General features: G+C 53.0%; 3 protein-coding genes across 6 annotated transcripts; 1 reads left to right on the top strand and 2 right to left on the bottom strand.

The window, feature by feature from the left end:
- Positions 1-1,605: 1,605 nt before the first annotated feature.
- SEC13 (SEC13 homolog, nuclear pore and COPII component) lies at positions 1,606-6,367 on the bottom strand. Its single transcript, XM_088534618.1, has 9 exons — positions 6,346-6,367; positions 6,091-6,135; positions 5,602-5,717; positions 5,113-5,264; positions 4,079-4,212; positions 3,196-3,329; positions 2,554-2,674; positions 2,312-2,458; positions 1,606-1,844 (listed from the first exon to the last, which is right to left on the bottom strand). Exons 1-9 carry the CDS (start codon positions 6,346-6,348, stop codon positions 1,734-1,736), a joined length of 963 nt encoding a protein of 320 aa, XP_088390744.1. The 5' UTR covers positions 6,349-6,367; the 3' UTR covers positions 1,606-1,733.
- Positions 6,368-6,533: 166 nt separating this feature from the next.
- Positions 6,534-23,513, top strand: LOC104574025 (cullin-associated NEDD8-dissociated protein 1). Of its 4 annotated transcripts, none has more exons than XM_088534650.1 (15): positions 6,534-6,612; positions 9,205-9,348; positions 11,947-12,101; positions 13,596-13,719; positions 14,381-14,637; positions 15,218-15,323; positions 15,954-16,102; positions 17,281-17,573; positions 18,119-18,260; positions 18,754-20,256; positions 20,575-20,670; positions 21,340-21,509; positions 21,625-21,789; positions 22,448-22,555; positions 23,262-23,513. In XM_088534650.1, the coding sequence occupies exons 1-15, from the start codon at positions 6,545-6,547 to the stop codon at positions 23,487-23,489; spliced, it is 3,708 nt and encodes a 1,235-aa protein (XP_088390776.1). In that variant the 5' UTR covers positions 6,534-6,544; the 3' UTR covers positions 23,490-23,513. The 4 variants fall into 4 exon arrangements, with proteins under 4 accessions (XP_088390776.1, XP_088390773.1, XP_088390774.1 ...); XM_088534647.1 differs by having other exon boundaries at positions 6,538-6,612; positions 23,219-23,405; XM_088534646.1 differs by lacking the exon at positions 6,534-6,612 and adding an exon at positions 9,898-9,969 and having other exon boundaries at positions 9,291-9,348.
- A 1,506-nt stretch (positions 23,514-25,019) lies between these two features.
- RPL32 (ribosomal protein L32) lies at positions 25,020-26,271 on the bottom strand. The gene is made up of 3 exons (XM_010221262.2): positions 26,042-26,271; positions 25,760-25,941; positions 25,020-25,192 (listed from the first exon to the last, which is right to left on the bottom strand). Exons 1-3 carry the CDS (start codon positions 26,135-26,137, stop codon positions 25,063-25,065), a joined length of 408 nt encoding a protein of 135 aa, XP_010219564.1. The 5' UTR covers positions 26,138-26,271; the 3' UTR covers positions 25,020-25,062.
- Between the last annotated feature and the right edge of the window lie 283 nt (positions 26,272-26,554).

Raw genomic sequence — 26,554 nt, forward strand, 5'->3', positions numbered from 1 at the left:
CACTCCAAATCAGTGAAGAAAACAGAGATGCGAGGTATTGATCTATGCAAAAACCCATCTAAATTAGTGTGGCAAGTCCCTTGGATTTAAAATAAAAAAGCAACCACAGTTATTTTTGGCCATCATTGTGAGACTTCTTATGGTAGAAACTTTGCAATCCTAATGATGAAGATTGAACGAAGAGCAATTCAGAAACTCTCACCTAATGTTTAAATTTGCATTAGATGAACTGTTTCCTGAATTAGACCTTGCTGCTGATTAAATATGAACTATTAAGTATCAAAAATCATAAAATGTAAGGACATATGCACTCAGAAGCTGTTTAGTCACCTTGGTATGTCATTATTACCATGTTAAAGAAAACGCTTCTTTGCTGTTTATTTTGAAAAGGATCTGTGCGAATGCAATAATGTGGATTTTGAGGTGTTTTTTTTTTCTTTTTGAGGGGGAAAATGGAGGGACAAGGCTACAGAACATTTAAACAAGAATGGAAATACTCTTGTTGGCTGGTAAAAGATACCTCTCAAACACATACGTGAATTAAGCTAGGATGTTATTTGGTTAGTATACACAGCTATCATGAAGTGAGGGCAGCTTTCTGGAAGGGAATGGGGTATGTTATCTGAAACGTACCAAAACCAGAGCACAGGCAGGAGCAATTTCCGTGGAGAAAGAGGAAGGCTGTGACGCAGCTGGTGGCTGTTCCAGAGCAACGGCAGAGCGGAGAGGAAGCGCGACCCTCGGGCCGAGTGCTTTACCCGCTGCAGGAGGTGAGGAAAGCTACCTGAAAAGTGTGTTCGGGCGAAGGGATACTGAAATTCGGGCTGCAGAGTATAATAGTCTTGCCTGAATTGCAGTGAGCACCCGCAGCAGCCTAGCTGAAGCTTTGCTCTCTGGTAATGCTGCCCTAGCTCCGTAAGCCCCATCTCCCCCTCCCGTGCAGGGGACGGAGGTGCTGCCTTCTGCTCTCTTCAGGCACCTCTTTTTAAGGTGGGAAGCTATTAGCCCCCTGCTGACTACCACTACGGTTAAATGATTCAGAAAAATAATACTGTGGAACAGGGGAAAAAGCACAGTGGAATGTCAGAAAGACGGTGCAGAAGGTTGTGATAAGGGCCCTGTAGAAGTATTATTTAATAATAGTGTACACCAGCTTTTACCAGTAAGACTTTATTTTATTGGTATCTTAAAAAAAAAAAAAGTACAGTACAGAAGAATGTCTAAAAAACCCCTTCGAAATAAGTTTTGATGACTTCTTGTTTAAATAACCAAGTTTGAGATAAGTGTAAAGCAGGAGACCTTACTCCGGCGCTCCTCCTGCAGGGAAGCAGAGCGCAGCCGCCGGCGCCTCCTTCCGCGTTCCTGCCCGGAGCCCCCGGGGGGGGCGGCCTCGGCCCCCAGCAGGGCCGGGCTGGGGATGCTCCTGCCAAGGGAGGCCCCGCGAGGGAGGCTCGAGGCCCAGTGCTGCCCCGGGAGGAGGCCGCGGCGGCTACAGCAGCAAGGAGTAGTGTGACACAGTGCTTTACTATGCTCTTTAATTTAAGGGAATGTCAATTAAGGCTCATCATAAACACAGTGTAGCCTCCCATTAATGATATAGCGTGATCATAAAACTGAATATTTATTTCCAAATATTCATGTCCAGTTTAGATTAAAAGCAGTTCTCATTGGGTTCAGGACATTACAAATCAGGGACAAGGATGACTTGCTGCAGCAGCACTGCTGACCCCTCCTCACTGCTCGTTCTGCTGCCCCTCGGCAGCGGCAGACACTCCTCCTTGGCCCTTGTTGACGTCGCTGATGCAGGCCCACAGCCCATCCACCGACTCCTTCCAGAGCGTGACCTCAAGAACAGATCAGGAAGAAATTTTGGCTTCAGTACGTTATTATAACTTTCCCCTTCACAGGTCCTTGCAACTCTCACCTCACCACTGGTTTGGTGATGGGCTACAGTTATATAGAAAAACCCTGCAGCATTCAACTTCTGTATGAAGTTATTTACCAGTCTATACTAACGAGTCATGCAGTGATAAGAAAACAGGATGTGAATAGTGATATGACTATCCTACAAGATAATCTTAAATTTGCATTTTCAATCACCAGCAAGCGCTAAAACAAAATGCAGTGCAAGCAGTTTACCAAGGGGTAGATTCTTCCTCCCTTCACCCTTTGATAAGTCAAAAAATAAAACACCCTCACAGCAATCAAATATCAATCTGCAACAGCCTTTATGGAAGCAACTGAAGTAGCAGAGCACCCTGTCTCATGTAAACAGGGCATGCAAGATTGGAAGGCCAGCGGCAGCACTCACTTTATTGTCTCCTCCAGACACTGCAAGAATGTTTGCTGTAATGGACCAGCTCACGTGCCACACAACGTCCGTGAACTTGTGCAGCAGCTTTGGTGACCAGGAATTTCCAGAGGCATCATCACATGTCCAGATAAACACTCGGCCATCCTAGAGAAACAAGCAGAGCAAGGTGGTTGGAGCAAGCCGTGCCGCAGCAGCGCCAGTCTCTGCCGCCGCGGTCGGGCTCGCGGCGAGCGCCTCACCTGCGAGCAGCTCGCGATGGTGCTCGTGGGCAGGCCGATGGACGGAGCCCAGGCCACGTCTCGCACCCAGTCGCTGTGCGCCTCCAGCTTCTGCTCTTCCTTCCACTGGCCATCTTCTTCTCTGCAAACACACGGACACCCTCAGAGGGCTGCGGCAGCCACCTCCTGCTCTGAAAGGGTTTGGGTTTTTTTGTAGCTTTTGCAGCCCTGGTTTATCCAGATGATATGAAGCACTCCTCACTTCTCCACAAGGCTCTATAGCTTAAACTGACAAAATCTCTTCAAGAGGACAGTAGAGCATAAAGAGAGGAATATTGTTTTCTAGCAACTCTACAGATCTGTTACTGTCCAAGGGACAAACATAGTCAGGACTAAAAAGCTGCTACCCAAAATAGTTAGGCACAGCAGACATGAACTGCCAGAACCACGTCAGAGACCGCAAGTCACAGAGATGTTTCTATTCTTTCTCTCTAAACATTTCTCTAAATGTCTCTATTCTCTCTAAAACATTTCTCTAAAATGATATGCGAAGATGATGGACAGATGTGTAAAATATATCTTGAAATATTAACAGTGGCACTAAAAGACTCTAAAAGCCACCAGTCTTTATGGGTTCTTAATTCAAGCAATAAGAACACTTACTTCCAGATCTTGACAAGGTTATCGCAGCCCCCAGATGCGAATCGTTTGATGTAGTTTGGTTTCTGCCCAGATGGCTGCTCGATAAGACTTCCCGGCACGACAGCCGGAGCCCAGCTAACAGCATTGCATCCAATCTGTTTAAGGGAATAATTATAAGTTTCTTATTTTTAAAATTATAAGTTTCTTATTTTTTAAAAAAATCCAAAGCTGCTGAGGTGTTAAAGGACACCTAAGCATGCTCTTTAGTGTGGCAGAGGGAGTGAGAACAACTTCACCTTAGGAAACTGGAATTCTTATACAGTATGACCTAGGCTCAGTAGGATATTTATTCTGAAGGTCTTAGATAGCTAAGTAACAGTTTTATGAGCAAATCTCATCTCAAGTATGTAAACAGTAGAAAGATAAACCAGAAAGATAAGATACATGCAGTTGCTAAGATCTAGAAATGCAGGAGTAGGGGGACCTGTTGGACAGAGCCCGCGTTCCTTTTACTGCAGCCCCCCGCTATAACCCGCATAGATGGTTATCAAACTCAGTGTAAGCAAAACCATCACTCCCATCTAGGGCAAAACGTCACTCCTGCAATTTTTCCAGCCTTAAGCTTATTCACAGCCAGTTTGTGACCAGCACTCTTAGTACCAATGCTATCTTCTACCATTTAACTTTCAACACTCTTGCGGACTAATTCTTAAAAATTATCAAACTGCACTCTTTGGTACCTGTTTTTCCCATTTTGTTTCACTGGCTACAAAGCATACCTTCCCATGCTGGATTTACTTATTTCCGATTCTGGAAAACATTTTGCGTCACTCCTTGCATTTCAGTATTGATCTATTGAGGCCCTTCTCCGTAGCTGCTCTCGCGCCCGCCCGCACGGACGTACCGTGTGCGCGTTGCCGATCTTCTTGACCTCCCACTGCCCGTCGCCCGTGTAGCTCAGCAACGAGATGGCCCCATCCGAGCTCCCGCAGGCCAGGATGAGCCCGTAGTCGTGTGGCGCCCAGCAGACCGAGTTCACTGTGGGAGACAGACCTAATTACAGCACAGTGACCAGCCCGAAATGCACTAACCGACCAGCGTCCGCGAACAGGCACTAGCAGCGAGCGACTCTCAACACTAAGAAAGTGAGTCTTCGAGTTCTTGAGTTTTAAAGCCAGCGAGTTAAACTAGTAGCCAAATAATGGAAAGCTGCCTGCATTTTTAGCAACCTTTTAGAAAGCAAACATCAATATAATCCTTCTAAAGGGTAAAAAGAGAAAAACTCTATCCACTACAACAAAGAAAAGAATCTCACTGATTCTAAAACCAAAGCCAAGTGCCTGGCAGAGTATCTAAGTAACAAACCAGAGCTTTAATATGAAACAGACAGCCCCATTTTCATTGCAGGCTTAGTCTTTGGGACAATTTAAAAAGTTTGGTTGATCCCTTTAAGAATAATACGGAAGGGCAAGACTTGCCCCTTCTTTCTCAGGAGGCCACTAGCACCAGCTCAGGGATTTGGGCACTTCCCAGATTTGCCTGCAGAAGGGACATCAGTAGAAGTCACCTGAACAAAGCAGCTCTGCTGTACAATAAAACATGGTTTGCTAAAATCCAACTTTGTCTTCCTTCCTACAGTGGGCACATACAGTAGTGTATCAAGAATTCTGTATCCTACCATCCTGTTCATTTGAAAGCTGATGGATTTGTAAAACACCACCAGTGCATTCTATAAATTGACCAGCAGCCTGTCAGGCCGTAAGCCTTTACATAATGTGTTGATTACATAGAACGTTGATTAGACTTGCTGCCTCTCTATTAATTTATCCTTTTGTTTGATAAACACTTTTTTTTTTAAAACACTGAAGGATTTATTCCAAACTCATCTGAACCCTCTTTTATGCCCAGGTTCACTCCCCAGTTCCAAGCACCACATACCTGAGGAATCATGCCCTGTGTATTCATATGTCTTTTCCCAAGTGCCATTTTCTTCTTTCCAAATAATAACCTTCCTGTCATAGGAGCAGGAAGCCAGGATATTTCCATACATCGGGTGAGCCCAGGCAACTTGCCACACTGGACCTTCATGCCTGCAAGAAACAATCTTAGCTGGAAAGGATCAGAGAAACCCGCTGCAGCTGCTACTGCTGGAAACAGCTCAAGCGTTTCCCTACGTATTAACAAACAAGACTGCAAGCTCACTGCAAGGCTGCTATCGGTGCCCAGCATCGGGTGAATTAGGAAGGCACAGAGTTATTTCTGACTGGCTCCGTCCCCTCTCTCAGCAATAAGGAGTTGTTCAGCAACAACCAGCCACAACAAGTAGCATCTGGGAAAGGTTTACTATGTCCTTACATTACCAAAAGCCAAAATCATGAAGTATTAAGACTTTTCTCAGAGTGATTTTTTCCAATTAATGCACCTTACCCTCTGAGGTCTGCTATGAGGATTTGCCCTCCATTCCGAACGTCAAAGATTTTCACAGATCTGTCTGAAGAACAGGTCGCTAGCCGAGTGCCGTAATAATCCATCTGAGCATCGTGCTGCAAGGCAATGGGTAAGGTCTGTACGTTTAATGTATATATATGTGTGTATATACATATGTATATTTTTTGTCACTCCACGGGGGGCGGGGAAGCTAGCCCTCAGAAGCTGCAGTCTGAAGCTATTCCTCCTTCGCAGGGCAGCTCCATTTCCTGGTCCGCAGGGCAGCAGGACACGGCATTACCATCTTCCCGGGGGCCCCCCGCTTCCTGCGGCTGACGCCCCGCACAGAGCTCACCCGCGGGGCTGGAAGGGGCCCATGGCCCCCGGGGGGCTCTTCGTTAACCAACAACGAGCACATCCCCGCGCGCGACACCCCCGCGCGCGACACCCTCGCGTGCACATCCCCGCGCGCGACACCCGCGCACTTACGATCATGTCCTCGTGCGAGGTGTCCACCGTGTTGATCACCGAGACCTGCGGGAAGATGCGGCAAGAGGAAGCGGCGCTGCGCTCCGCGCTGCAGCGGAGCGGCGGGGAGCCCGGGCCCGCCGGCGAGCCCGGCGCGGCGGCAGCACCGAACCCTTGGCCGGGCCGGGCCCCGCACCGCGCCCAGAGCCGCTGCGAGAGGCGCCCAGCGCTGCCCGCGCTGCTCCCGCTGCGCTGCCCGGCCCGGCCCGGCCCTACCATGGCGGCGGCGGCGGCTGCGAGGCCCGCGCGGCTCCTCGGCGGTTCCCGGCTCCTGCCCGCTCGCTAGGACGTGGCACCGCGGTCCGCCGCGCAAAGGGCCCGCCCGGCCGCGCGCCGCGCGCCAACGTTCCGGCCCGCGGCGCGCCGGCCCCGCCCCCCGCCGCCGCCATGTTGTCGCGCCGCCGCCGCCGCCGCCATGAGCAGCGTGTCGTACCACATCTCCAACCTGCTGGAGAAGATGACCTCCAGCGACAAGGACTTCAGGTGCCGCCCGCGCCGCCCCTCTGTCCTCCGAGGGGCGGGGGGCGGGGGGCGGGATCGCCCCGGGCCCCGCGCCGGTGGCCCCCGCTCCGCGGTCCCGCTGTGCCGCTCTGCACGGGGGTCCCTGTGCCCGGGGTGCCCCGGGCTGCGCGAGGAGCGTCCGGCGCCCCCGGGCTGGCCGCGGGGACGAGCCCGGCCGGCGCGCGGTCCCGGGTCGCTTTGGCCCCAGGCGTCGAGGCGGGAGCAGCGCGGCGGGGCCCGGGGAGGCCGTTGGGAGCGCACGGGAGCCGGCTGCTCCCCCCGCGCTTGGGTGGCCGGGACGGAGGGAAGAGGGACGGGGCAGGAGCCAGTGGTTTGGCGTTAAAACATGCCCGAGCTAACCAGCGTGAAGGCTTTGCCCCGAGCCGGTGCTCTTCACCGCGCCAGCCCGAAGGTAACGGTTGTGGCAGACTCGCTGTCCCTAGGCGCGGGGTCGCTGCTGCCAAGGCTGCCGGTGGTTTTCTGGTGCTAAATGCGCTCTCGTAGGGAAGTCGATGCTGGCGCAGTTGCACCAGCAGCTGGTTCACGAAGCTGCGGGTAACGCGACTCGCGGGACGTGCCCGGCGCGTTGGCACGGGGCCGTTTCAGAGAGGTTCCTCCTGGCCCGGTCAGCCGTGTGGTGCGGCCGGCGCGCCGCGGTGACGGACGGGCCTCGCGGGTTCCGTGCCCTGACCCGGTGCCGGTGCCAGGCTCCCGTGGGCCGGGCGCAGCCGGCTGGCCGCGGGATGAGTCGCCCGGGCAGGTTCTGCTCCATCCCTGGCTGTCATTGCTCCCGCTGGTTCTTGCAGGTGGCGAGTGGAAAGTGCAGCCTAATAGCTCTTGTTGAATCAAAAATAGGCTGGACGTTGTTATCGTCCAGAAACGCTCTGTTTTTCTCACTTTCGGTTTCTGGCTGGTTATCCAGCACCCCAGCAGCCTCTAGTTCCCCGTACCTCGTTACTGCCAGGGAAGGAGCCTGCGTGCTGAAGGTAGAAACATTGTCCTGGCACATGGGAGCTTTTAGCTGCTGAACGAGTTACCTCAGAGCCTCGTGTCAACCGGAGCCATCCTGGCACGGGAGGCAGAGCGGCTCCTCTGTGCCCCTTGCAGGCTCCGTCCCTGTGCTGGGGCTGCCGCTGGTTACATCTCAGCACCCCAGGCTTCCATGCGAGCACCTTTTATAGTCCTGCTCCCAGGAAAATGGGTGGTTTCCAGAGCTTCTCAATATTGCTTTTGACATTGCCCCTATTACAAAATAGTATCGACTAACAGTAAGCCAGATTGTTTTTTTCCTCTCCTTTCAAAGCAGGAATGATAAATGCAGTGCTTGTTTTTGCACGGTGCAAGTGCAATCAGGAACGGTCCTTGCTGCTAAATATCAGCTTATGTTTTAATTGTGTCTAAATAAAACTAATTGGCCTGTGGGTAGGCAATAAAGAGCAGGGGAGTGCTCCTTAGAGAAGGGCCACCAAAGAGTCTGGAGAGAGAAATGAGGGGGTCAAAGGCACACGTGTCCTGGGGGGTATCCGAGGGTGCCTTCTGTCCCGGGCTTCCCGGCAGCAGACGCTGCAGCGCGGACGCAGCAGCTGTTCTTCGTGTGGGCCCCAAGTGCTGGAAGCGCCCGCGCTGTTCACAGCAGAGCCTCGGGGCAGCGAGGGGCTTAGCGTCTTCCTCTGGGATAGAAAGAAACCTCTGCAAGGGAGCTAACGAGGAAAGAGGGGGAGCGTAGGGATGAAACTGCTGTTCGGGCTAGGAAAGAGGCTCCAAGCAGAAGGATAAAAACAACCTATGACTGGGCTGAACAATAGAAAGCTAAGTATAGCCTGAATAAGTTTTAAGTGAGGTATAAAGATAGGCTGGGTAAGTTTTAGACTGTTCTTTGCTCAGAGGCATGGCGTTGTCATTTTTTTAGCCTGGGAGGCCCCCTCCATGTGCGCAATCACACAGCTGTAGACAGGCGGCCTGGAGAGGAAGGCCAGAGTTGATGATCCCATCCCTGCCGTGCATGGAAAGATCAGCTACATGCTAGCTGTTCTGAGCACTTATTTGTTTCAGTGACACGGCATCAGCGCCAGAAGAGGAACCTTGTGTTCGTGGTACATTCTCCTCGGAGCTGGTGGTCACGTTCTGGAACCTCCCGCTGCTCCCTGGTGCAGAGCTCCGATCGGTTGCTGGTAGCAAAGGGTCTGGAGCGACTGTGTAGGGCGGGAGCAGCACAGCTGGGGTGTTCCCAGGCCCTGCTCTCATTTCATAGGCTTAGTTAACCCATGCCCGCTAAGTACTTTTAGGAAAGGAGAGAATGGGAAATATTTTTATATATGTGTGTGTGTGTGTGTGTGTATATATATAGACAGAGAGAGAGTAGCTTCCTTAGGTAAGTCTTTTTCAGCTGTCACCTCTGAGTTTTTCACTTGCAAGATAGTAATGATTATTTGTACTTTATTTTTCAGTGCAATGCAAAGGGCTGTATGTTAGTGCTTGCAAGTGTTTTCTTATACATTCATCGAATTAACTTCTCTAGGAAGTGCACTCGTGTCCATGTATCCTCCAATCCCCTCTTGCTCTGTGTTGTTTCAGGTTTATGGCCACCAACGACCTGATGATGGAACTGCAGAAAGATTCTATAAAGCTAGATGAAGACAGCGAGAAAAAAGTTGTGAAAATGCTTTTGAAATTGCTGGAGGACAAAAACGGGGAAGTGCAGAACCTCGCTGTGAAGTGGTAAGAGCCTCGGCAGCAGTTCCCGTGTGCCCTGGCACCGAGGGGAGCGCCGCAGGCCGCGGAGCGGGGCCGGCCCCGCAGCGCTGGCACCGCTGAACGGACACGGCTCTCTGTAGAAGGGGGCTTTGGAAGCATTCCAGTGCTCATGCTACAGGCCTACCACATTAAAAATAACATGTCTAAGTTCTGTTATTTCAGAGATTAGTGCAGATACAAATTTTTGGACCCCTCTGTTTTAGAGGGCTCTGAAATCCAGTGCTGAATTCCCCCTTGGTCGTGTCGTTGTTAGAGGTAGTGTTAAGGTACTCCTCGAGAAATGGCATTTGAGTTTCAGGAGTTTTGAATCCTACTCTCCAAGGGCATTTCTGTTAAAGTTTGCAATGTACTTGTTTTGCTACTTTGTCTCTAAGGTTAGTCTGTGCCATTGCCTCGTTTGAACATTTTTAGTATTTTAAACCCAAGTGAAAAGGCAGACGGTCCCCTTATTACTGAATCTTCCAATTAAGTGATCCTACTGCTGACGTGTTGTTTCCTGTCTCTTTCCCCCAGCGTGTCTAAATGGGAGTGTTCATGCTAGAAATGAGATTGAATGGGTCAGTTCACGCACAGGGCTCCAGAAAGGTGGGCCATTTAAAGACAACTTTGGGTTCCTGTGTTCTTTCCTACTGTGGATCTTACTTCTCCTTTCTTTTAAATCTTATACTGCTTCTATCCCCATACCCTGTGACCTTTGGCTCTTTCTTCTTGATTTCCACTATCCTGATTTTTTTCCAGCTGTTTTGGCCCTGTTCTTGTCTCTTATCTAGTTTGGGTTTGTTTCTTTTGTTTTTTTAAAGAAAAGCCATTGGGCACTTTAAAAAAAATAAAAAGAGAGAGAAATTTCTTTGCCTCTTTAGCTATGGCTGCATCACCTGTAAGACCATACTCATTACAATCTGTAATTCATCCAAAATGACAATTAGAGAGTAAATGAAACCATGCACACTTTCTTTCCATAACTCAGGCAGTACTTGCAACAGCAAATGCCTGGGCAGCCCCCGGAGAGGTGCGAGTACCTCTGAGCGGGAGGTGACACTTTGAAGGACACTGGTGGTTGAAGTAGCCCAAGTCTGGATCTGTGCAGCCCACTTAAGGGTTCGTGAGTTCCTGAAAGGTCTCACAGTTTATTTTTATCATCTAAAACAGAGGTCTGATTCAGAGGGAAGCTGAAATTGCACTTTTCATCCAAAAAATCTCCCAAATTTTTAATTGAGATGCAAATCTATCCTATTTTTCATCCTGTGTTTTGGTTCCCCCTCTCCCAAATTTGGAAAATTATTCAGCTTCTCTGTGCCTCAGTCTCCCACCTCATAAAACAGGGGCAACAGCCAATTCTTTTCTATTCTGTATTTTCAGGGATAGGATTAAAATCCATTTTCACTTGTGCATAATCCTCTTATTTTGTAATTTTTTAACTCTTATATTTCAGAGAAGATGCTCTGGCTCTACACAGATGTTAGTGTCCTGTCCTGATTGTTGAATTTAAGAAAAACCTTGCACAGACCAGGCTCAGCATGAGTTTGGTGTGTGAACCCTGGGAACGCTGTGCTGTAGTGCTGGCTGAGCACGCTGTTAGGAGCAGTCCTGTAGCAGCAAGGAGACTGTGCCCACTATGCCAAGGAGAGGAGGGAAAAACAAAACAAAAATGCGCCTTTGTTCAAAGATTTTTTTACATGGTGGGTGAAAGTGAACTCTACAAAGTGCGAGCACCAGCTTCATTCATCTGTGTTTGTTTCTTATGAATATTCTAGCTGCTTGTGAAGCAGCAATTTCTGAGGGGTACAGAATATTCATGGGAAGCAAATGCGTTTTGAATTCCCCAGCGTAATTCAAAGATGCAAGTCTGGCTGACAGGAGAGGGAAGCTGCAACACGAGACTTGTTGAAATACAATTTAAACTTCACATTTTAAGTAGTTATCTTGTAAATAGGAGCAATTAAAAATAAATAATTGCAAGTAAATTGCTTCTGCACAATTTTGAATACAAGTTCACCAGCAGGAAACGTAGGCTTTATCCAAAAAAAAAAAAAAAAAATGCAGGGAAATGAAACTTACTCCAATCGAGTCTTCCCTCTGTTGTAATTCTGAGCCTGACTCAAGTAGAGGACTTCAGGCATGTGGCAGAGAGCAGTACGTGGTTAGCTACATGTGCAAATCCATTTGGCACTTGCTCTTACAAGTCAGTTTTTGATGTATTTTTTCAAAACCTGACCCTAAATTTTACCATTATTCTCTTTAACACAGTCATTCTCATTCTAAATCATTGTGTCATGATTTCTGGGCTTCCCCTTCCACTAAGATCTTATTATCCTCACGTCTGCAGTAGGTTAAATACCTTCCTGCAGATCTGATCTAAGTATCCCTGATGCAGAGTTACCTGAGGCAGAGTACGAGGTGCCGGAGCCTCGGGGCACAACGTGCGTCTCTGTACGGGTGTTTTGGTAATACTTGTGCTTGGGACTGAGCTGCTCCTCAGGGAGCAGCGAGTCTGAGCCCGCTCTCCACGCGGTGCAAGGCAGCCCTCTCTCTGCTCGGTCTCACTGGTTTCTCCTCCTGCAGCCTGGGCCCGCTGGTTGGCAAAGTGAAGGAGTACCAGGTGGAAACCATCGTGGATACGCTCTGTACAAACATGCTGTCGGACAAGGAACAGCTGAGGGACATCTCCAGCATTGGGCTGAAAACTGTCATCTCAGAGCTGCCGCCAGCTTCTGCAGGTAACGGGTCTGTCCCCGTTTGTCAGCACAAAGCTGTAGGGAGACGCAGCCTTGGGGAGACAGAGGGAAAAGTAGTTCAGAGCCAAAGAGTTACGGATTGCTAGATTGCAAGCAATGGTAAGGAGAAGAGAGAAGCAGAGGCTGAGATACCAACATGACTAAAGATGAGAGGGAATGAAAACTTGAGTTAGTCACCCTGGGGATACTTCGGTCTGAAACTGCACCTGAGTCCTTGCAGAAATCCTGTTTTATGTCGCTCAACCTCGCCACATTCGGCTTGGCTGCCGGGGCATGCGCCGGCCCTGCCTGCGGCCTGAGGCCAGCGCGGCGGCCAGGGCTGCCCCTGCACAACCAGCCATCCCAGAAACGTGCAGCAGCTCTGCAGGGGATGTCTGGAGTGCCTGGAGATTAGAGCTGGCTGCCTCTGCGGCCTGCTCGTACCTGCCTTGTTGGCTTGTGGCAGGTGGCTGCGGCAGTGATATCTGCATGGATTTTAGTTCTCAGGGGAGAACTGGCATTAGCATGCAAATACTTGCTGAATTCCTCTCTCATTTTCTGCAAAATGTTAAGCTCCTGAAAGCCATCCTTTCAGAAGTCCTTATTTAACATACATCATGTGAACTGAAACTGAGGGTAGCAACAGAATAGATTTCCTTAGCGGTCGGGATCGGTGCTCTGTGTGGGTGGAAGGACGGTGGGGTGGAATGGAGAGGCTGGACATCCCCCATGTGCTCCCTGCGCTGCTGCCTGCTGTGGTGCTGGCTGGAGCAGAGGGGAAGTTGGAAACGAGCCGCAGAGCGTGTCCGAGATGGGCCCGCCGTAGCGATGCTGCTGCAGCACTCGGCTTCTCGCGCCAGGCCGGCAACGTGGTGCAGGAAGCACCTTCCCTTCTCTGGAAAGCTCCGTGGAACGTGGAGCTGCTCATGGTCTGCGCTGAACCCGTTGAGGGGAAAAAGGGCAGTGTTGGGACAGGCACACGGCAGCAGGAAGACCAAACATGTACCTGGGCATTCAGCTGCATCAGGAGATCAAGGTTCAGGACTGTGATTGTCACCGCCACAGCCTCGAACCTGGGGTATATATTGTTCTGGGATAGATTTATCCAGCAGTTCCTGCCAGAAGTTCCTGCGCATGGAGGAAGCCTTTGTTTGTTGAAACTGAATGTTTTTCACATTAAGAATGAAGGAGAGAAAAAAGAAAAAAGCCCCAAACCCTTCCCACCCGGCCCTGGAGCCGCTGTGGCAGCCCAGCTGTTGGCTGGTAAAAGATGCTCTCCAAGAGCAGAAGGAGCTTCCAAGGAGTTGGTGCATGGGACTCCGGGAGCTGCCTCGCTGCTCCCGGTGTCTGTCCCTGCCTCAAACAAGCGCTGTTGTCTGCTTGCCTTGCCGGCTCGCCCTGCGATGGTTTTGTTTTTAACGCAGGAGAAATCGAATGGTTCTTGGCAGTATAAAGATTCTTCTTAACTGACGTCAAGAAAAAATGTCTCTCTTTCAGGCTCTACCATGACAGCAAACGTGTGCAAGAAGATCACAGCCCAGCTGACAGGAGCCATTGGCAGGCAGGAGGACGTGTCTGTGCAGCTGGAGGCGCTCGACATCCTGTCGGATATGTTGAGCAGGTACCGGAGGATTTTCTCCTGGCAGCCACGTACTGCAGGGCACGGCACTGCATGCGTTTGCTTTCGATTTCTGTATTTCCCTAATCTTGCTATGGGTGCTCAGAAATTAAGAATTTGTGCTGACTGCTACTGGGGAGATACCTTGGCAGAGCAGATTCCCCAACAGGGATGAGACGACACGTGAAGCTCTTTGCACTGGGGAATAGCGGCAGCGGGGTGAAGAATCCCACAAAGGTCAGTTCGAGTTGATGCGGGCAGAAGGGACGAGGAAAAGAAGGGAGGATTATTTTAGCCCTGTGATCTGATCACATATATATTTTTTCCCCCGGCTGCCTGTTTCTCCTATTACATAAGTCAGAGTGACAGTGTCATGTGTCAGCTGCACACAGGATCTGATTAGCAAAACCCCAGCTCATCCAGAAGACAGAGTCAGAATCAGACTCTTCCCTGGTGAAGACAAGTAACTTTTCCATGTCATACATAACGAGTCAGTGATAGAATCAAAACACCTCTTTTGTTGTTGCTGTTTTGGGGATTTTTTTCACCCTGAAAATGCATGAAGCCTTCAGAGCTGAAGGATTTTTTCATTTTCCTTTTGCTGGCATAGAGGCTTTTTTTCCTGAGGATCTGACTTTCAATTTCTGTATTCTGTTGTTTGCAGACTAGGGGGGACACTCTACTCTTTCCATTCCTCCATCCTGAGCTGCCTCCTTCCTCAGCTGACAAGCCCCAGGCTGGCAGTGCGTAAAAGGGCCATCATTGCCTTGGGTCACCTCGTCCTGACCTGCAGTGGGAACATCTTCTCGGAGCTCACAGAGCATCTGCTTGCTGAGCTGAAGAGGAACGAGTCTACTTCTACCACCAGGACTTACATCCAGTGTATAGCTGGCATCAGCAGGCAGGCTGGCCACCGCATAGGTAGGATGAGTAGTTTGAAATGTTGCTGGCAAATGTACCCACATCTTAAAGCAGCTCACTTCTACTGGTAAAAGTGTGTTCCTGATGTGTCAATGGCTTGGGCTTTGTCATTTCCCCTGGGGTCCTGCTCTGGCTCTCTGATCTCCACTAGGAAGGGAGACTCTGGCTGCTCTTTAGTGCCTTTTCCCTCAAGGTCGTGCAGTGCTGCCCTGATCTTAATGCCCCTGTGAAATAGGTCACCAGACCCACCCTGTGTTAAATGAGTGGAGAAATGGGGAGGCAGCATGTTGTGGTACTGGCCTGAAAGATCTGCCAGAATTGAGATTAGGTTCTAGATTTCCAGTTGCAGCTCTCTTTCCACGCTGGAATGACAGCACGGTTCTGGGGGCAGGTGCCGGGGCTGAGTGCTGAAGACCCTTCTAGGCTTGTCTTGGGTGGCTGCTGGCTCCTCGCTGGTACCGTCCAGGGTGGGAATGAACTGCAGGACACAAGCAGAAAGCAGCAGATAGCTAAGCTGTTAGCTGCTTAGATAGGTGAAAGCTGGAATGATTTTCACAGCTGCTCACTTTGTCATTCCCAGGAGAACATCTGGAGAAGATAATTCCTCTGATAGTGCAGTACTGCAGCGTGGAAGACGACGAGCTGAGGGAGTACTGCTTTCAGGCCTTCGAGTCTTTTGTGAGAAGGTGTGTGCCCTGCAGGAACATTTAGGCAGCCTCCCCTGCCTCTGTGCTCTCCTGTTGCAAACACCTGTGTGTTGAGATCCAACGTTGAGCTTCTTGCATGTGGGGAAAGGGCAGCCCAGGAAGGAAGCCCTTTTCAGCAGGCAGAGCTGCGCTCAAGCACGAGAGCTGTTTGGCCGCCGCTGCTGCACGTGTCGGTCCGTGCTGGTTTGGCAGGAGTGGAGGTTTTTCTTGTCTTTGGAGCTTCCCTCAGCACAAGGGAACTGCCTTATGCCTGGAGCCTGCAGGGAATGGGTGCTCAGGCACGGAGGCTGCAGCTCCAGTCACAGTGTGGTTGGAATTTCAGTGCTTGCCTTGGGAAAGGAGCTGCCCACGTTTCCTTCCAGGGCAGGAGAAGGACAGAATTACACGGTTAATTTTTTTTTTCCCATATAGAAATTACTGTGCCCTTTCCAGGGACACATGACCTTCCTTTATGCACTGTGGGAACGAGAAGCTCTGGTTTAACTCGTTAGCAAAACATTTAAATTTTTTTGTTAAGTGGGATCTTTTTGAATGAATTATGTTATTTGGATATTTGAAATGGTGTATTCTTGGATTTATTAACTCTTAGGATTTTTATTGTCTTGATAGGTGCCCAAAGGAAATTGACCCTCACATCCCTAGTGTGATAGGGTTGTGCTTGAAGTACATCACCTTTGACCCAAACTACAACTATGATAATGAGGAGGATGAAGAGGAAGAGATGATGGAAACTGAAAATGGGGAGGATGAAGAGCAAGGTGCCTGCTTGTGAGGTTGAGTGTGCTCAGCAGAGCGCTGGCTTCTCCCCTTCCTGCTCTCCTGCTGCATCCGTACTGTTGCATTTACCTGTCCCCAGTCAGACCCACAGGGCTCTTAAAGGAGCTAGTTTAATTCTGCAGTGACAATAGCAGAGCGGTGGATGCAAAGCCCCAGCAGTGATTCTGATTTTGTTAGTTTTCCTTTCTTTCTGACAATCTCCGCTTGCCTAAGGCAGCGGAGGGGACGCAGGAACTTGCCCTGTGCAGAGTTCTGTATCTGCAGAGCGCTGCGGCAGGAGGGCTTCGCCGTGTCCGTGCCCGCGCGCGAGGCTCTGGGACCAGCCGGGATTAAGGCCTGGGAACAGGGCCAGGCTGTGCTCAGCACCCCTGCGGGGAGCACGCGCTGCCCCTTCCTGGATGCTCTTGGCTGCTCTGGGCTCCTGCGCGTGCAGTAATGGCTCAAATGCAGCCGTAACACAGACTGCTGTCTGTCCGCACACCCCTCACAGCGGTCCTGACAGTCATATTTCTTGAAATGAAGGGTCTTAAGGCAAATCCAGAAGCTGCAGTTGAACGGTTACCAGGGGTCAGTTAATGACTGCTGGCTACAGGCAGCACTTCCTGCCCTCTGCCCTTTGCAGCTGCCCAGAGCGTGGCCGCTGAGAGCAGAAGTTAGGGCACGTGCCTTGAAGAAAGGCATTCCTGCTCACTGCCCTACCAGCGCGTGTAAGCCACTGGCCAGCGTTCTGGAGAGAATGATAAATGTTCTGCTAATAACACTGGACACTGTTACACTGTTTTATGCCATTTTAGGAATTGCTAGAACAAATATTTACATATTTTTGGCTTTAACATCTGAGAATCGTTTCCCCTTCATGACAAAAGCTGTGGTGCCGGAGCTGAGGCACCCTCCCTGGTGGGTGCAATATTAGAGAGGCTCAGTCTCTACCAGCCCCTACAAGGGACGGGGGTCTGAGCTCATGCCAGCACAGGGCAGCCCTGACTCGTATCAGCTGTCCTAATGCATGGTCATATCTGCAGGGATTGTCCAGATAGCCCATCCTCCTGTTCCCAAACACAGCTATTTGTTGGGAGAGGGAAAGGCTGAGGCACTGAGCGCTCCTCCAGCCCTGGTATCTCATAACAGTGTGTCTTGCTTTCCCTCCCCTGCTTTCCAGAGAGCGATGACGAGTACAGTGATGACGATGACATCAGCTGGAAGGTCCGCAGGTCGGCAGCGAAGTGCCTGGAGGCCATAGTGAGCACCAGGCACGACCTCCTCCAGGACTTCTACAAGACCCTTTCCCCGGTCCTGATAAGCAGATTCAAAGAGCGCGAGGAGAATGTCAAAGCTGACATCTTCAGTGCTTATATCTCTCTGCTGAAGCAAACGCTGCCCGTGCAGAGCTGGCTGCCCGCTGCAGACGCCCCTGGCAGAGATGATGTTCCCCTCACATTGCTTCAGAACCAGGTGCGCGAGGAGGTGGTGACTGTGTCAAACCAGAGCAATGAGAAGAAATGGGGATTGTGTTGCCAATGACTGTGGCTAGTGGCTGAGCCTGAAAACGCAGTGGAGTAAAGGAGCTATTGGGGACACAACCAGCAGGGACTGAATCCCGTGGGGTAACGAGTGACAGGAGAGTCGCTGAGGTGCAGCCCACACTGGAATGTGTGTTCTATATGTTTGAGATACATTTATTTAAATAGCTTGCACCTCAGCCCTTAGGTTTGTTTTTTGATTTGGTGCACTTCCTTAAGCTTCTTTATTAGAAAGTGATACTGACTTTGGGAAGGGAGGCATACGGGACTGTGTAGAACATCAGAGAGAGGAAAAATCCCTTCTTAACACGCAGCCTCCTGCGGTGTGTCCCTGAGCTGTGCTCTGCCGAACCGCAGGGCTGTTTCTCGTGGCTCCCTCGCAGCTCTCGCTGTTGGTGCCTCTGCGCTGCTGGATGAGCTGCTCTGGCCCCGGCACGGCTGATGTGTCCCTTTCTCGTCTGCTTTTCCACACTGCAGGTTCCCAGCATTGTCAAGGCCTTGCACAAGCAGCTCAAGGACAAGAGCATCAAGTCGCGCCAGGGCTGCTTCAGCCTCCTGACGGAGCTGGCCGGCGTGCTGCCCGGCTGCCTGGCCGCCCACGTGCCCGCGCTGGTGCCGGGTAAGGCTGCTCGGGGCGGGGAGAGCGGCCCTGGCCTCGCGCTGCCCCGCGTGGCCTGGCGCTGCCCCGATCGGCATTGCACAGTCATTCCCACAGCGCCCTGGCAAGACGCGCTGGGGCAGCTCTGCTCCTGCCTGCAGGGAAACTGCCTCACCTGCCCCGCTCAGGAACATCGTAGTGACATTTTTGCCGTTTCAAAGAACAGTGGTCTTAAAAATTCCTCGTATTAACTGATACATTCCCCAGTGTTTGATGAGCTTCCCCTGCCTGGGGATTCATGAAACATCTCAGATTGCTGAGCAACTTCTGATATGAAGGTGCTGCCTTGCTTCTTGATGTAAATATATAGTCAATATATAAAAAAAATCCCCTGTGATCATTGCTGCACTCAATCTGTGCACATCCCCCTAACGTGTTAATAGGTAGGGGGGCTTTTATTATAAAGAATATTCCTGAAGAAATAAGAGCAGTTGTTCTTGTCTCCTCTGCGCAGGTATTGTTTTCTCCTTGGCTGATAAGTCCAGCTCGTCCAACATGAGGATTGACACGCTGTCTTTCCTCCACGTCCTTCTTTGCAACCACCAGCCAGAGGTATTTCATCCTCATATCAAAGCCCTGCTACCTCCAGTTGTGACCTGTATTGGAGACCCCTTTTATAAGATCACTTCAGAAGCTCTCCTGGTCACTCAGCAACTTGTGAAAGTTATCAGGCCCTTGGATAAACCTTGCACTTTTGACGCCAAGCCCTATGTGAAAGACATTTTCCCCGGTACCCTGAAGCGGCTGAAAGCAGCTGATATTGATCAGGAAGTGAAGGAACGAGCTATCTCGTGCATGGGCCAGATCATTTGCAATCTGGGAGACCACTTAAGCACTGATCTCCAGCCAACCCTGAAGATATTTCTGGAGAGGCTCAAAAATGAAATCACCAGATTGACAACAGTCAAAGCATTAACTTTAATTGCTAGTTCTCCACTTAAAATAGACTTGAGACCCATTCTAGGGGAAGGTTTTCCCATTTTAGCTTCGTTCCTGAGAAAGAATCAACGTGCCTTGAAGCTCAGCACTCTGACTGCCCTGGATATCCTGGTGAGGAACTACGGTGACAGCCTCAAGCCTGCCATGATAGAGTCAGTCCTCACGGAGCTCCCTGCTCTAATCAGTGAGAATGACATGCATGTCTCCCAGGTGGCTGTCATGTTCCTTACTACTTTAGCCAAGGTCTGTCCGTCCTCCATCTCCAAGGTCCGCGGTCCGCTCCTCACGGAAGCCCTGCAGCTCGTGCACTCGCCGCTGCTGCAGGGCGGCGCGCTCAGCGCGCTCAGCGCCTTCTTCCAGGCGCTCGTGCTCACCAAGGCGGCCGCCACGGGGTACCCGGAGCTCATGAAGCTCCTGACTGCGCCCATCTACTCCCCGGGCTCAGCTGGGGCCTCCTTACACAGACAAGCCTATTACTCCGTCGCCAAGTGCGTGGCGGCCCTTTCCTCTGCCTGCCCCAAGGAAGCCCCCGGGACAGTGAGCCAGTTCATCCAGGATGTGAAAAGCCCCAAGTCCAGCTGTGCTGTTAAAGTGCTGGCCTTCCTCTCGCTGGCTGAGATGGGGCGCACCATGAACCTCGGCACGCAGAGCAGGGAGCTCAAAACGGTCATCCTGGAGGCGTTCGGCTCTCCCAGCGAAGAGGTCAAGTCCGCTGCCTCCTACGCGCTGGGGAGCGTCAGCGTGGGCAGCCTCGGGGAGTACGTCCCGTTCATGCTGCGGGAGATCGGGAGCCAGCCCAAGAGGCAGTACCTGCTGCTGCACTCGCTCAAGGAGGTGATCAGCGCCTCGCCGCCCGACGGCCTCCAGCCCTACGTCGAGGACATCTGGGCCCTGCTTTTCAAGCACTGCGAGTGCACCGAGGAGGGGACGCGCAATGTGGTGGCCGAATGCCTGGGGAAGCTGGCCTTGGTGAACCCCTCCGAGTTGCTGCCCCGACTGAAAAAGCAGCTGGCGTCAGGTAACGGGAGGGCAGTGCCGGGAGAGCCCTGGGAATGGCCAGCTTTGCTGGGGAGCCCTCCGGGACACTGCGGGGGGCACAAGGGGAGCAAAAGCAGCCTGCAGGGGTGAGCAGGAAGCAAGAGGGATCTCAGAGAAGGGGACTCACAGGACACTCAGGCTACGTGCAGAGATTGTGCTGGGCCGGACTTGAATGACAAATACTCTGTTCTGTTACCAGGTCTAGCATGAACAAGAGCAGATGAGGTACCTGAAAGCCATAGCAGTGATTCTGTCCTGTGACCTCTCACCGTTTTCTGTCCTTCCCATCTCACTGCAGGTTCTCCTCACGCCCGGAGCACGGTGGTAACCGCAGTCAAGTTCACGATCGCAGACCAGCCTCAGCCTATCGATGCTCTGCTGAAAGGCTGCATAGGTGGGCTAGCAGCAGCACCTTGGGGCTAGGCATCATTAGCAGATCTTGAGGGATTTTTCACACCTATGGGTGAATCTAACCCCATCCAGTTAGTTTTCATTCCTGTTTCTCTGCTTTTGAGATTAAAGACTGACATTGTCATGTAAGTCCTTGTTAAATGGTCTGATACTTGGCTCTCAGGCATATTTCATGGTGACAGTTTATAGGGAGCATAAACTCCCTCTGCTTATCAAGCATCCCACAGACAAGGATCTTGAAAACTATAAACTGTGTAAAGCAGCCTGGTGCCTACGGAGGCTGCATCCTGGATCCATTCTACAGAACTGAGTCTCCTGCTTCAGAGAAGTGTCATCAGAGCAGTTAAGGAAAAAACAAACAACATGCTTGAATGCTGAGGCATCTCATTTGACATTAGGATGAGGTCTATGGTAGCCAGAATGGTGCTGTTTATTCTATAGGCAAACGCAGAAAGTTGTGTTTCTTCCAGTTACTATATCCCAAGTGAAGGGAGGGAAAGCGTCTCCAGTGGCTCTTTGGACTGTGTCCCTGGAGCTACGTGGCCACAGACAGTTTCATACCCAGGCTGTGTTGTTCTGGATCCATCAGCACGTGCTTGAAGAGCAGTTGAAACACTGCAGCAGGACTGATTTGTGTGTTCTTATCCCAAAGGTGACTTTTTAAAGACTCTTCAGGATCCAGACCTGAACGTTCGACGTGTGGCTTTAGCTCTGTTTAATTCTGCTGCTCACAACAAACCGTCCCTGATCCGCGATTTGCTGAGTGCCGTTCTGCCCAGCTTGTACAGCGAGACAAAGGTCAGGAGGGAGCTCATCCGGGAGGTAGGTGCCAGCGCGCGCGGGCTCTGCGCGGAGCCGGGGGCAGCCGGGGGAGCACGCGGGGCAGCCGCTGCCCGCGCCCTCCTCGTGACCCGCCGCGCTCATCGTCTGGCTTAAGGTAGAAATGGGGCCGTTCAAGCACACAGTGGACGATGGCCTTGATGTGAGGAAAGCCGCTTTCGAATGCATGTACACGCTCCTGGAAAGCTGCCTGGACCGGCTGGATATCTACGAGTACCTGAATCACCTGGAGGACGGACTGAAGGATCATTACGACATTCGAGTAGGTGCTTTCGTCTTTACTGCTAGGGGAAGTAACGGATGTTACTTCTTTGGGAACCTGGCCTCAGACTGAGCTGGCGAGCAGCCCGGGCAGCGTCCGTGGCGCGATGCTTTCCTGGTCTCTGCAGCCTCTCACCAAAACTTGTCCAGATGTAGTTTGACTCTGGCGATCACAGTACAATGCGGGTGTAGCCCTTTTATAGGAAACTTACCTAACTCAAGTCCTGGTGACGCTGCATTGTTACTTGCCCTGTATGGCCAGCGATGCCGAAGATCTCGGGTTACGAGGAGGCGCTGCCTCCTTGTCACGCTGCCCGATACCCTGGCAGAGCCAGGCACAGCAGCAGCACAGTCCCCAGGGCGAGTGCAGCTATTTTTCCCACAAGCTGTCAGATTTCATTGATACTTTGGAGGAGGATGTAATCTTGGGACCAGGGTCCAACCAGGCTACTGGTGGGTATTGGTTCCTAAAAGGTACATTTTTAACGCTACCAAGGCTGCTATAAAACCCCAGCGCAAAGCAAAGCGCAGCAGGAGAGGCATTGTGAAGTAAGAGCCCCACAAGCTGTGCATGGGCTGCAGCAGCCAGTGCCTGTGCTCGGCCTCAGGAGGGAGGTGGTGCAGAGCAAAGCCTGGTTCTACTTCTCTCTGCTGCCTAGATGCTGACTTTCATCATGCTGGCCCGCCTGGCCACGCTGTGCCCGAGTGCCGTCCTGCAGAGGCTGGAGCGGCTCATCGAGCCCCTGCGGGCCACCTGCTCCACCAAGGTGAGAGCACGGGGTGCAGGGATGAGCGCGCGGGCGCTCCCGCCCATGCCGGGTGAGAGCGCGGGGCGTGGGGACGAGTATGCGGGCGCTGCTGCCCATGCCAGGTGAGAGCGCGGGGTGCGGGGACGAGCGCGCGGGCACTGCTGCCCACACCAGGTGAGAGCGCGGGGCGTGGGGACGAGTGTGCGGGCACTGCTGCCCATGCCAGGTGAGAGCGCGGGGTGCGGGGACGAGTGTGCGGGCGCTGCTGCCCATGCCTGGTGAGAGCGCGGGGACGAGCGCGCGGGCACTGCTGCCCACACCAGGTGAGAGCGCAGGGCGTGGGGACAAGCGCGCGGGCACTGCTGCCCATACCAGGTGAGAGCGCGGGGACGAGCGCGCGGGCACTGCTGCCCATGCCCGGTGAGAGCGCAGGGCGCGGGGACGAGCGCGCGGGCGCTGCTGCCCATGCCCGGTGAGAGCGCGGGGACGAGCGTGCGGGCACTGCTGCCCATGCCCGGTGAGAGCGCGGGGTGCGGGGACGAGCGTGCGGGCACTGCTGCCCATGCCAGGTGAGAGCGCAGGGCACGGGCGCTGCCGGCCGCGCTGGAGGTTCTGTGTCTGAGCCATCCTCTCCCCAAGGCCTCTGGCTAGAAAATAACCTGCCCGTTTCTGCCTACCCAGCCCTTTCTGAACCCCAGCTAAAGGAGCTGCTTTGGGTTTTCAGGTAAAAGCCGGCTCTGTGAAACAGGAGTTTGAAAAACAAGACGAACTGAAGCGATCAGCAATGAGAGCAGTGGCTGCTCTCCTCACAATCCCCGAAGTAGAGAAGAGTCCCGTGATGGCTGAGTTTTCCTCTCAGATCAGATCCAATCCTGAAATGGCATCACTTTTTGAAAGCATTCAGAAGGATTCTGCCTCCTTACCCACCCCAGAATCAATGGACATGAGCTAAGGTTGTTTACTCCCCTCGCCTTCCCGTCCCCATCCTGCATTAACGTAGCAGATCGTCGGATGAACGTCACTGAGCTGCAGCCCCTGCGCGTGAGGGAAGGAGGGGACCCTGCGCCTGCAGGAGGAGGGCGTCCCGCCGAACTGGGGCAGGCTCTGCAGTCTGGGAAAGCGTGTCCTTACGTAGGGAACGGACCGAAAAGCAAGTGCACTGAATTGTCAGCAAGCTACTAAAGGGCGTACGAGGCAATCAGATTTAGTGCGGCTCCATGGAAAATAGAGCCCCGGTCCTGGAACACTTCCCTCCTGCAGCACCCTGAGAAGCAGGGGTAAAGGTTTGGCTTTTGATTTGTTTAACCACTGCACATGCACTTTCTCCCCCAAGTTGTCTGAAGAATGTGTTCCTGTTGCTTCACTAACATGACTAAAAGCTGCAAGTCACAACTTTGCTTAAGCAAAGGTGAGGGTTGTGAGCAGCTCATCCCCTTTAAAAAGAGGTTACAGCATCAGTGAAGCTGCATGAGCTCAGTGCACAGCGCTTACCCCTCCCAGCCTTTTATGCAGCACTAAAAATGCAGGATACGTATTATTTCTGTGCCATTTTGGTGATACAAAACTATGATGCCCAACTGCCCTTACTACAGTTTTAACTGTGCAAAATACCTCAACCAGCTGTGTTCCCAAAGGGCTCCTCCCGCTTGCGGTGCAGAAGTAACCTGCCCCCAGCACCCCGGGCAGGGGCAGAGCCGCTGCGAGCAGCCGCGCTCCCGTCACGGGCCGAGGCGCGGAGCCACCCGCAGCCTCCGCAGCAAGGGGAGAAGCGCCCGCACGGTAGCGCCACAGCACCAGAGCGGGCAGAGCTCGCCAACGCCTTCAGCATTCATAAACTTACCCTAACGGGGCTGCCTTCTTCAAATTCTGCTTTGCACAGGAAAAGAGCCTTTAAGAGACACGAGAGAATGTAATAAATAGCGAACTAGAGCCTGGGGCCGCCGGGACACCCTTCTTGGAGCTGTGGATTTGTAATGAGCTTTCTTTTTTCTCCGTTTTCGACATAGTTGTTGTGAAAACTATTTATAATGCAGTGTGAAAGAGCATCTGTTCTGTTTGAGTGGTATCCGAGGAAATAAAAGTGTATTTATGCAGCTGTGCACATTTCCAGGTTCATTAATGATCACAGGGAAGTTATAAGTCAGGGCTGGGGCTGACACACAAGGGAACAGGAAAGGGTCTGACCTTTTCTTACACACTGGGACTTTGGTCCCTGTGGTCAGCTCCTCAAGGGGGTTCAGCCCCAACAGCATTCCCTTTATTTAAGGTTACCTGGAGTCTAGTGAAGGAAGCAGAGCCAAATGGGAGCAGCAGCTCCTGGGCCAAGCACGCAGCCTTAGCAGGGGTTAGAGATGGCAGCAGAGAGCGGTCACAGCGGGACAGCGGCAGCCAGCAGTGCCCTCCACAGCGGAGCTGCGCCCCGGGCAGGAACGGGCGCAAGAGCAACCGCAGCCTTGGGCGAGTCAAAACGACTCACTGCACATTGGTTTTACTTTTTATTAAATACATCTCGCTGCAAGAAGCCTTTACTCGTTCTCCTCGCTGCGCAACCTGGCGTTGGGGTTGGTGATCTTGATGGCAAGCTGGGCGGCTCTCTCCACGATCACCTTGCGGTTCTTGGAGGACACGTTGTGGGCGATCTCGGCGCAGTAGGACCTGCAGGAGCGGAGCGTCCATCAGGCTTGAGCCTCGGATGCGGCATCCGGAGGGACCTGCTGCCAGGGCCAGGCAGCAGCACCGCGCGAGCGCCCTGCACAAGAGACCCCGGGACCTGCGCCCCGCTCCCGACCTCGCTGCTGCAGCAGCTCGTTTCCTTGCACACGAGCAGACCTCAGGGCAATTTTCCAGACATCCTCCCTCAGAATATCACTCTCATCACTTTCATTTGAAAGAAACAAGTGCTGCAATCATGCTGACGTCTGTGCCTGTGCAGAGCACGCAACAGCCCCAGCTGCTCCAGGGTGGATCGTGAGCCAGGTGCCCGGGGCGACAGCTCCGGGGAGGTGCCCGTGGGCCGTCTCCCACCCGCTCCCCCTGCGGCTCAGCCGCTCTGGGGAGACCAACAGACCCTCCTGCCCTGGGATCCAGCCCTGGTCCCTGCGGCAGCTCTGCCCCTGTCCACGCTGCCCTTCCACGCAGAGCCAGCCAGCCTGGCAGCACAGGGCCCAGGGGAGGCAGCGCTGCCTCCACGGCCCCCAGCGCGCAGGACGCGCATTAACTCACTTGTTGCTCATCATGAGCACCTCGAGTTCCTTGACATTGTGGACCAGGAACTTCCTGAAGCCCGTGGGCAGCATGTGCTTGGTCTTCTTGTTGCTCCCGTAGCCGATGTTTGGCATCAAGATCTGACCCTTGAAGCGCCGGCGGACTCTGTTGTCGATGCCCCTCGGCTTGCGCCAGTTGCGCTGCAGGAGCAGAGCGCGGTTAGGAGCCCGGAGCGCGCGGCCCGGAGCGGAGCCCCGCGAGCCGCGGAGCCCCCGCGGGGCCGGGCCCGGCTCGGCTCACCTTGATCTTGACATAGCGGTCGGACTGGTGCCGGATGAACTTCTTGGTCCTCTTCTTGACGATGCGCGGCTTGACGAGCGGCCTGAGGGCGGGCATGGCGCCTGCGCGGCGCGACACGGGCGCCTGTCGCAGGTTGGTCTTCCGCGCGGGGCCACGGCGGCCGCGGCGGAATGGGCTCCCTGCCCCCTCTGCCTCCCGCTTCCGACGCTGGGCGAGCACGGGCAGCTCCCCAGATGCGATCCGGGAGGGGACGGGACGCGCCGCCCGGACGAGACCCCCCGCTCCCGCCCGCCCGATAAGCCCGCCCGCCCGCCGAACCCCCCGCCCCTGCCCCTGCCGCCCCGCCGGGAGGGCGGCGCGGCGGCCCCGCGCGCGGATGGCGGCGGATGAGGGCGGATGGCGGCGCGGGGAACTCACCGGCTCCGCGATGGCGCCGCCGCCGCCGCGCCGAGAGAGAGGGAGGGAGGGGCCGCGCGCGGGGCACGCCGGGAGCGCGGGGCGGGGCGCGGGGCG

This window comes from Tinamus guttatus, unplaced genomic scaffold (assembly GCF_059628265.1).
Source record: "Tinamus guttatus ecotype Peru unplaced genomic scaffold, ASM5962826v1 Tinamus_guttatus_pri_ptg000580l, whole genome shotgun sequence".
Classification (NCBI taxonomy): domain Eukaryota; kingdom Metazoa; phylum Chordata; class Aves; order Tinamiformes; family Tinamidae; genus Tinamus; species Tinamus guttatus.

What these genes read in the sequence shown, in the direction of transcription:
- RPL32 (XM_010221262.2), bottom strand. Translation starts at nt 26,137, where the DNA reads ATGCCCGCCCTCAGGCCGCTCGTCAAGCCGCGCATCGTCAAGAAGAGG. An exon ending in ACCGCTATGTCAAGATCAAG is followed by an intron (nt 25,942 to 26,041) that starts GTGAGCCGAGCC and finishes CTGCTCCTGCAG; the next exon opens with CGCAACTGGCGCAAGCCGAG. An exon ending in GTGCTCATGATGAGCAACAA is followed by an intron (nt 25,193 to 25,759) that starts GTGAGTTAATGC and finishes CCGCTCCTGCAG; the next exon opens with GTCCTACTGCGCCGAGATCG.
- SEC13 (XM_088534618.1), bottom strand. An exon ending in CACAGGGCATGATTCCTCAG is followed by an intron (nt 4,213 to 5,112) that starts GTATGTGGTGCT and finishes TGTCTCCCACAG; the next exon opens with TGAACTCGGTCTGCTGGGCG. An exon ending in TGTCTGGAGGAGACAATAAA is followed by an intron (nt 1,845 to 2,311) that starts GTGAGTGCTGCC and finishes TCTGTTCTTGAG; the next exon opens with GTCACGCTCTGGAAGGAGTC.
- LOC104574025 (XM_088534650.1), top strand. Translation starts at nt 6,545, where the DNA reads ATGAGCAGCGTGTCGTACCACATCTCCAACCTGCTGGAGAAGATGACC. An exon ending in GCAGGCTGGCCACCGCATAG is followed by an intron (nt 14,638 to 15,217) that starts GTAGGATGAGTA and finishes TGTCATTCCCAG; the next exon opens with GAGAACATCTGGAGAAGATA. An exon ending in TGGGGAGGATGAAGAGCAAG is followed by an intron (nt 16,103 to 17,280) that starts GTGCCTGCTTGT and finishes CCTGCTTTCCAG; the next exon opens with AGAGCGATGACGAGTACAGT.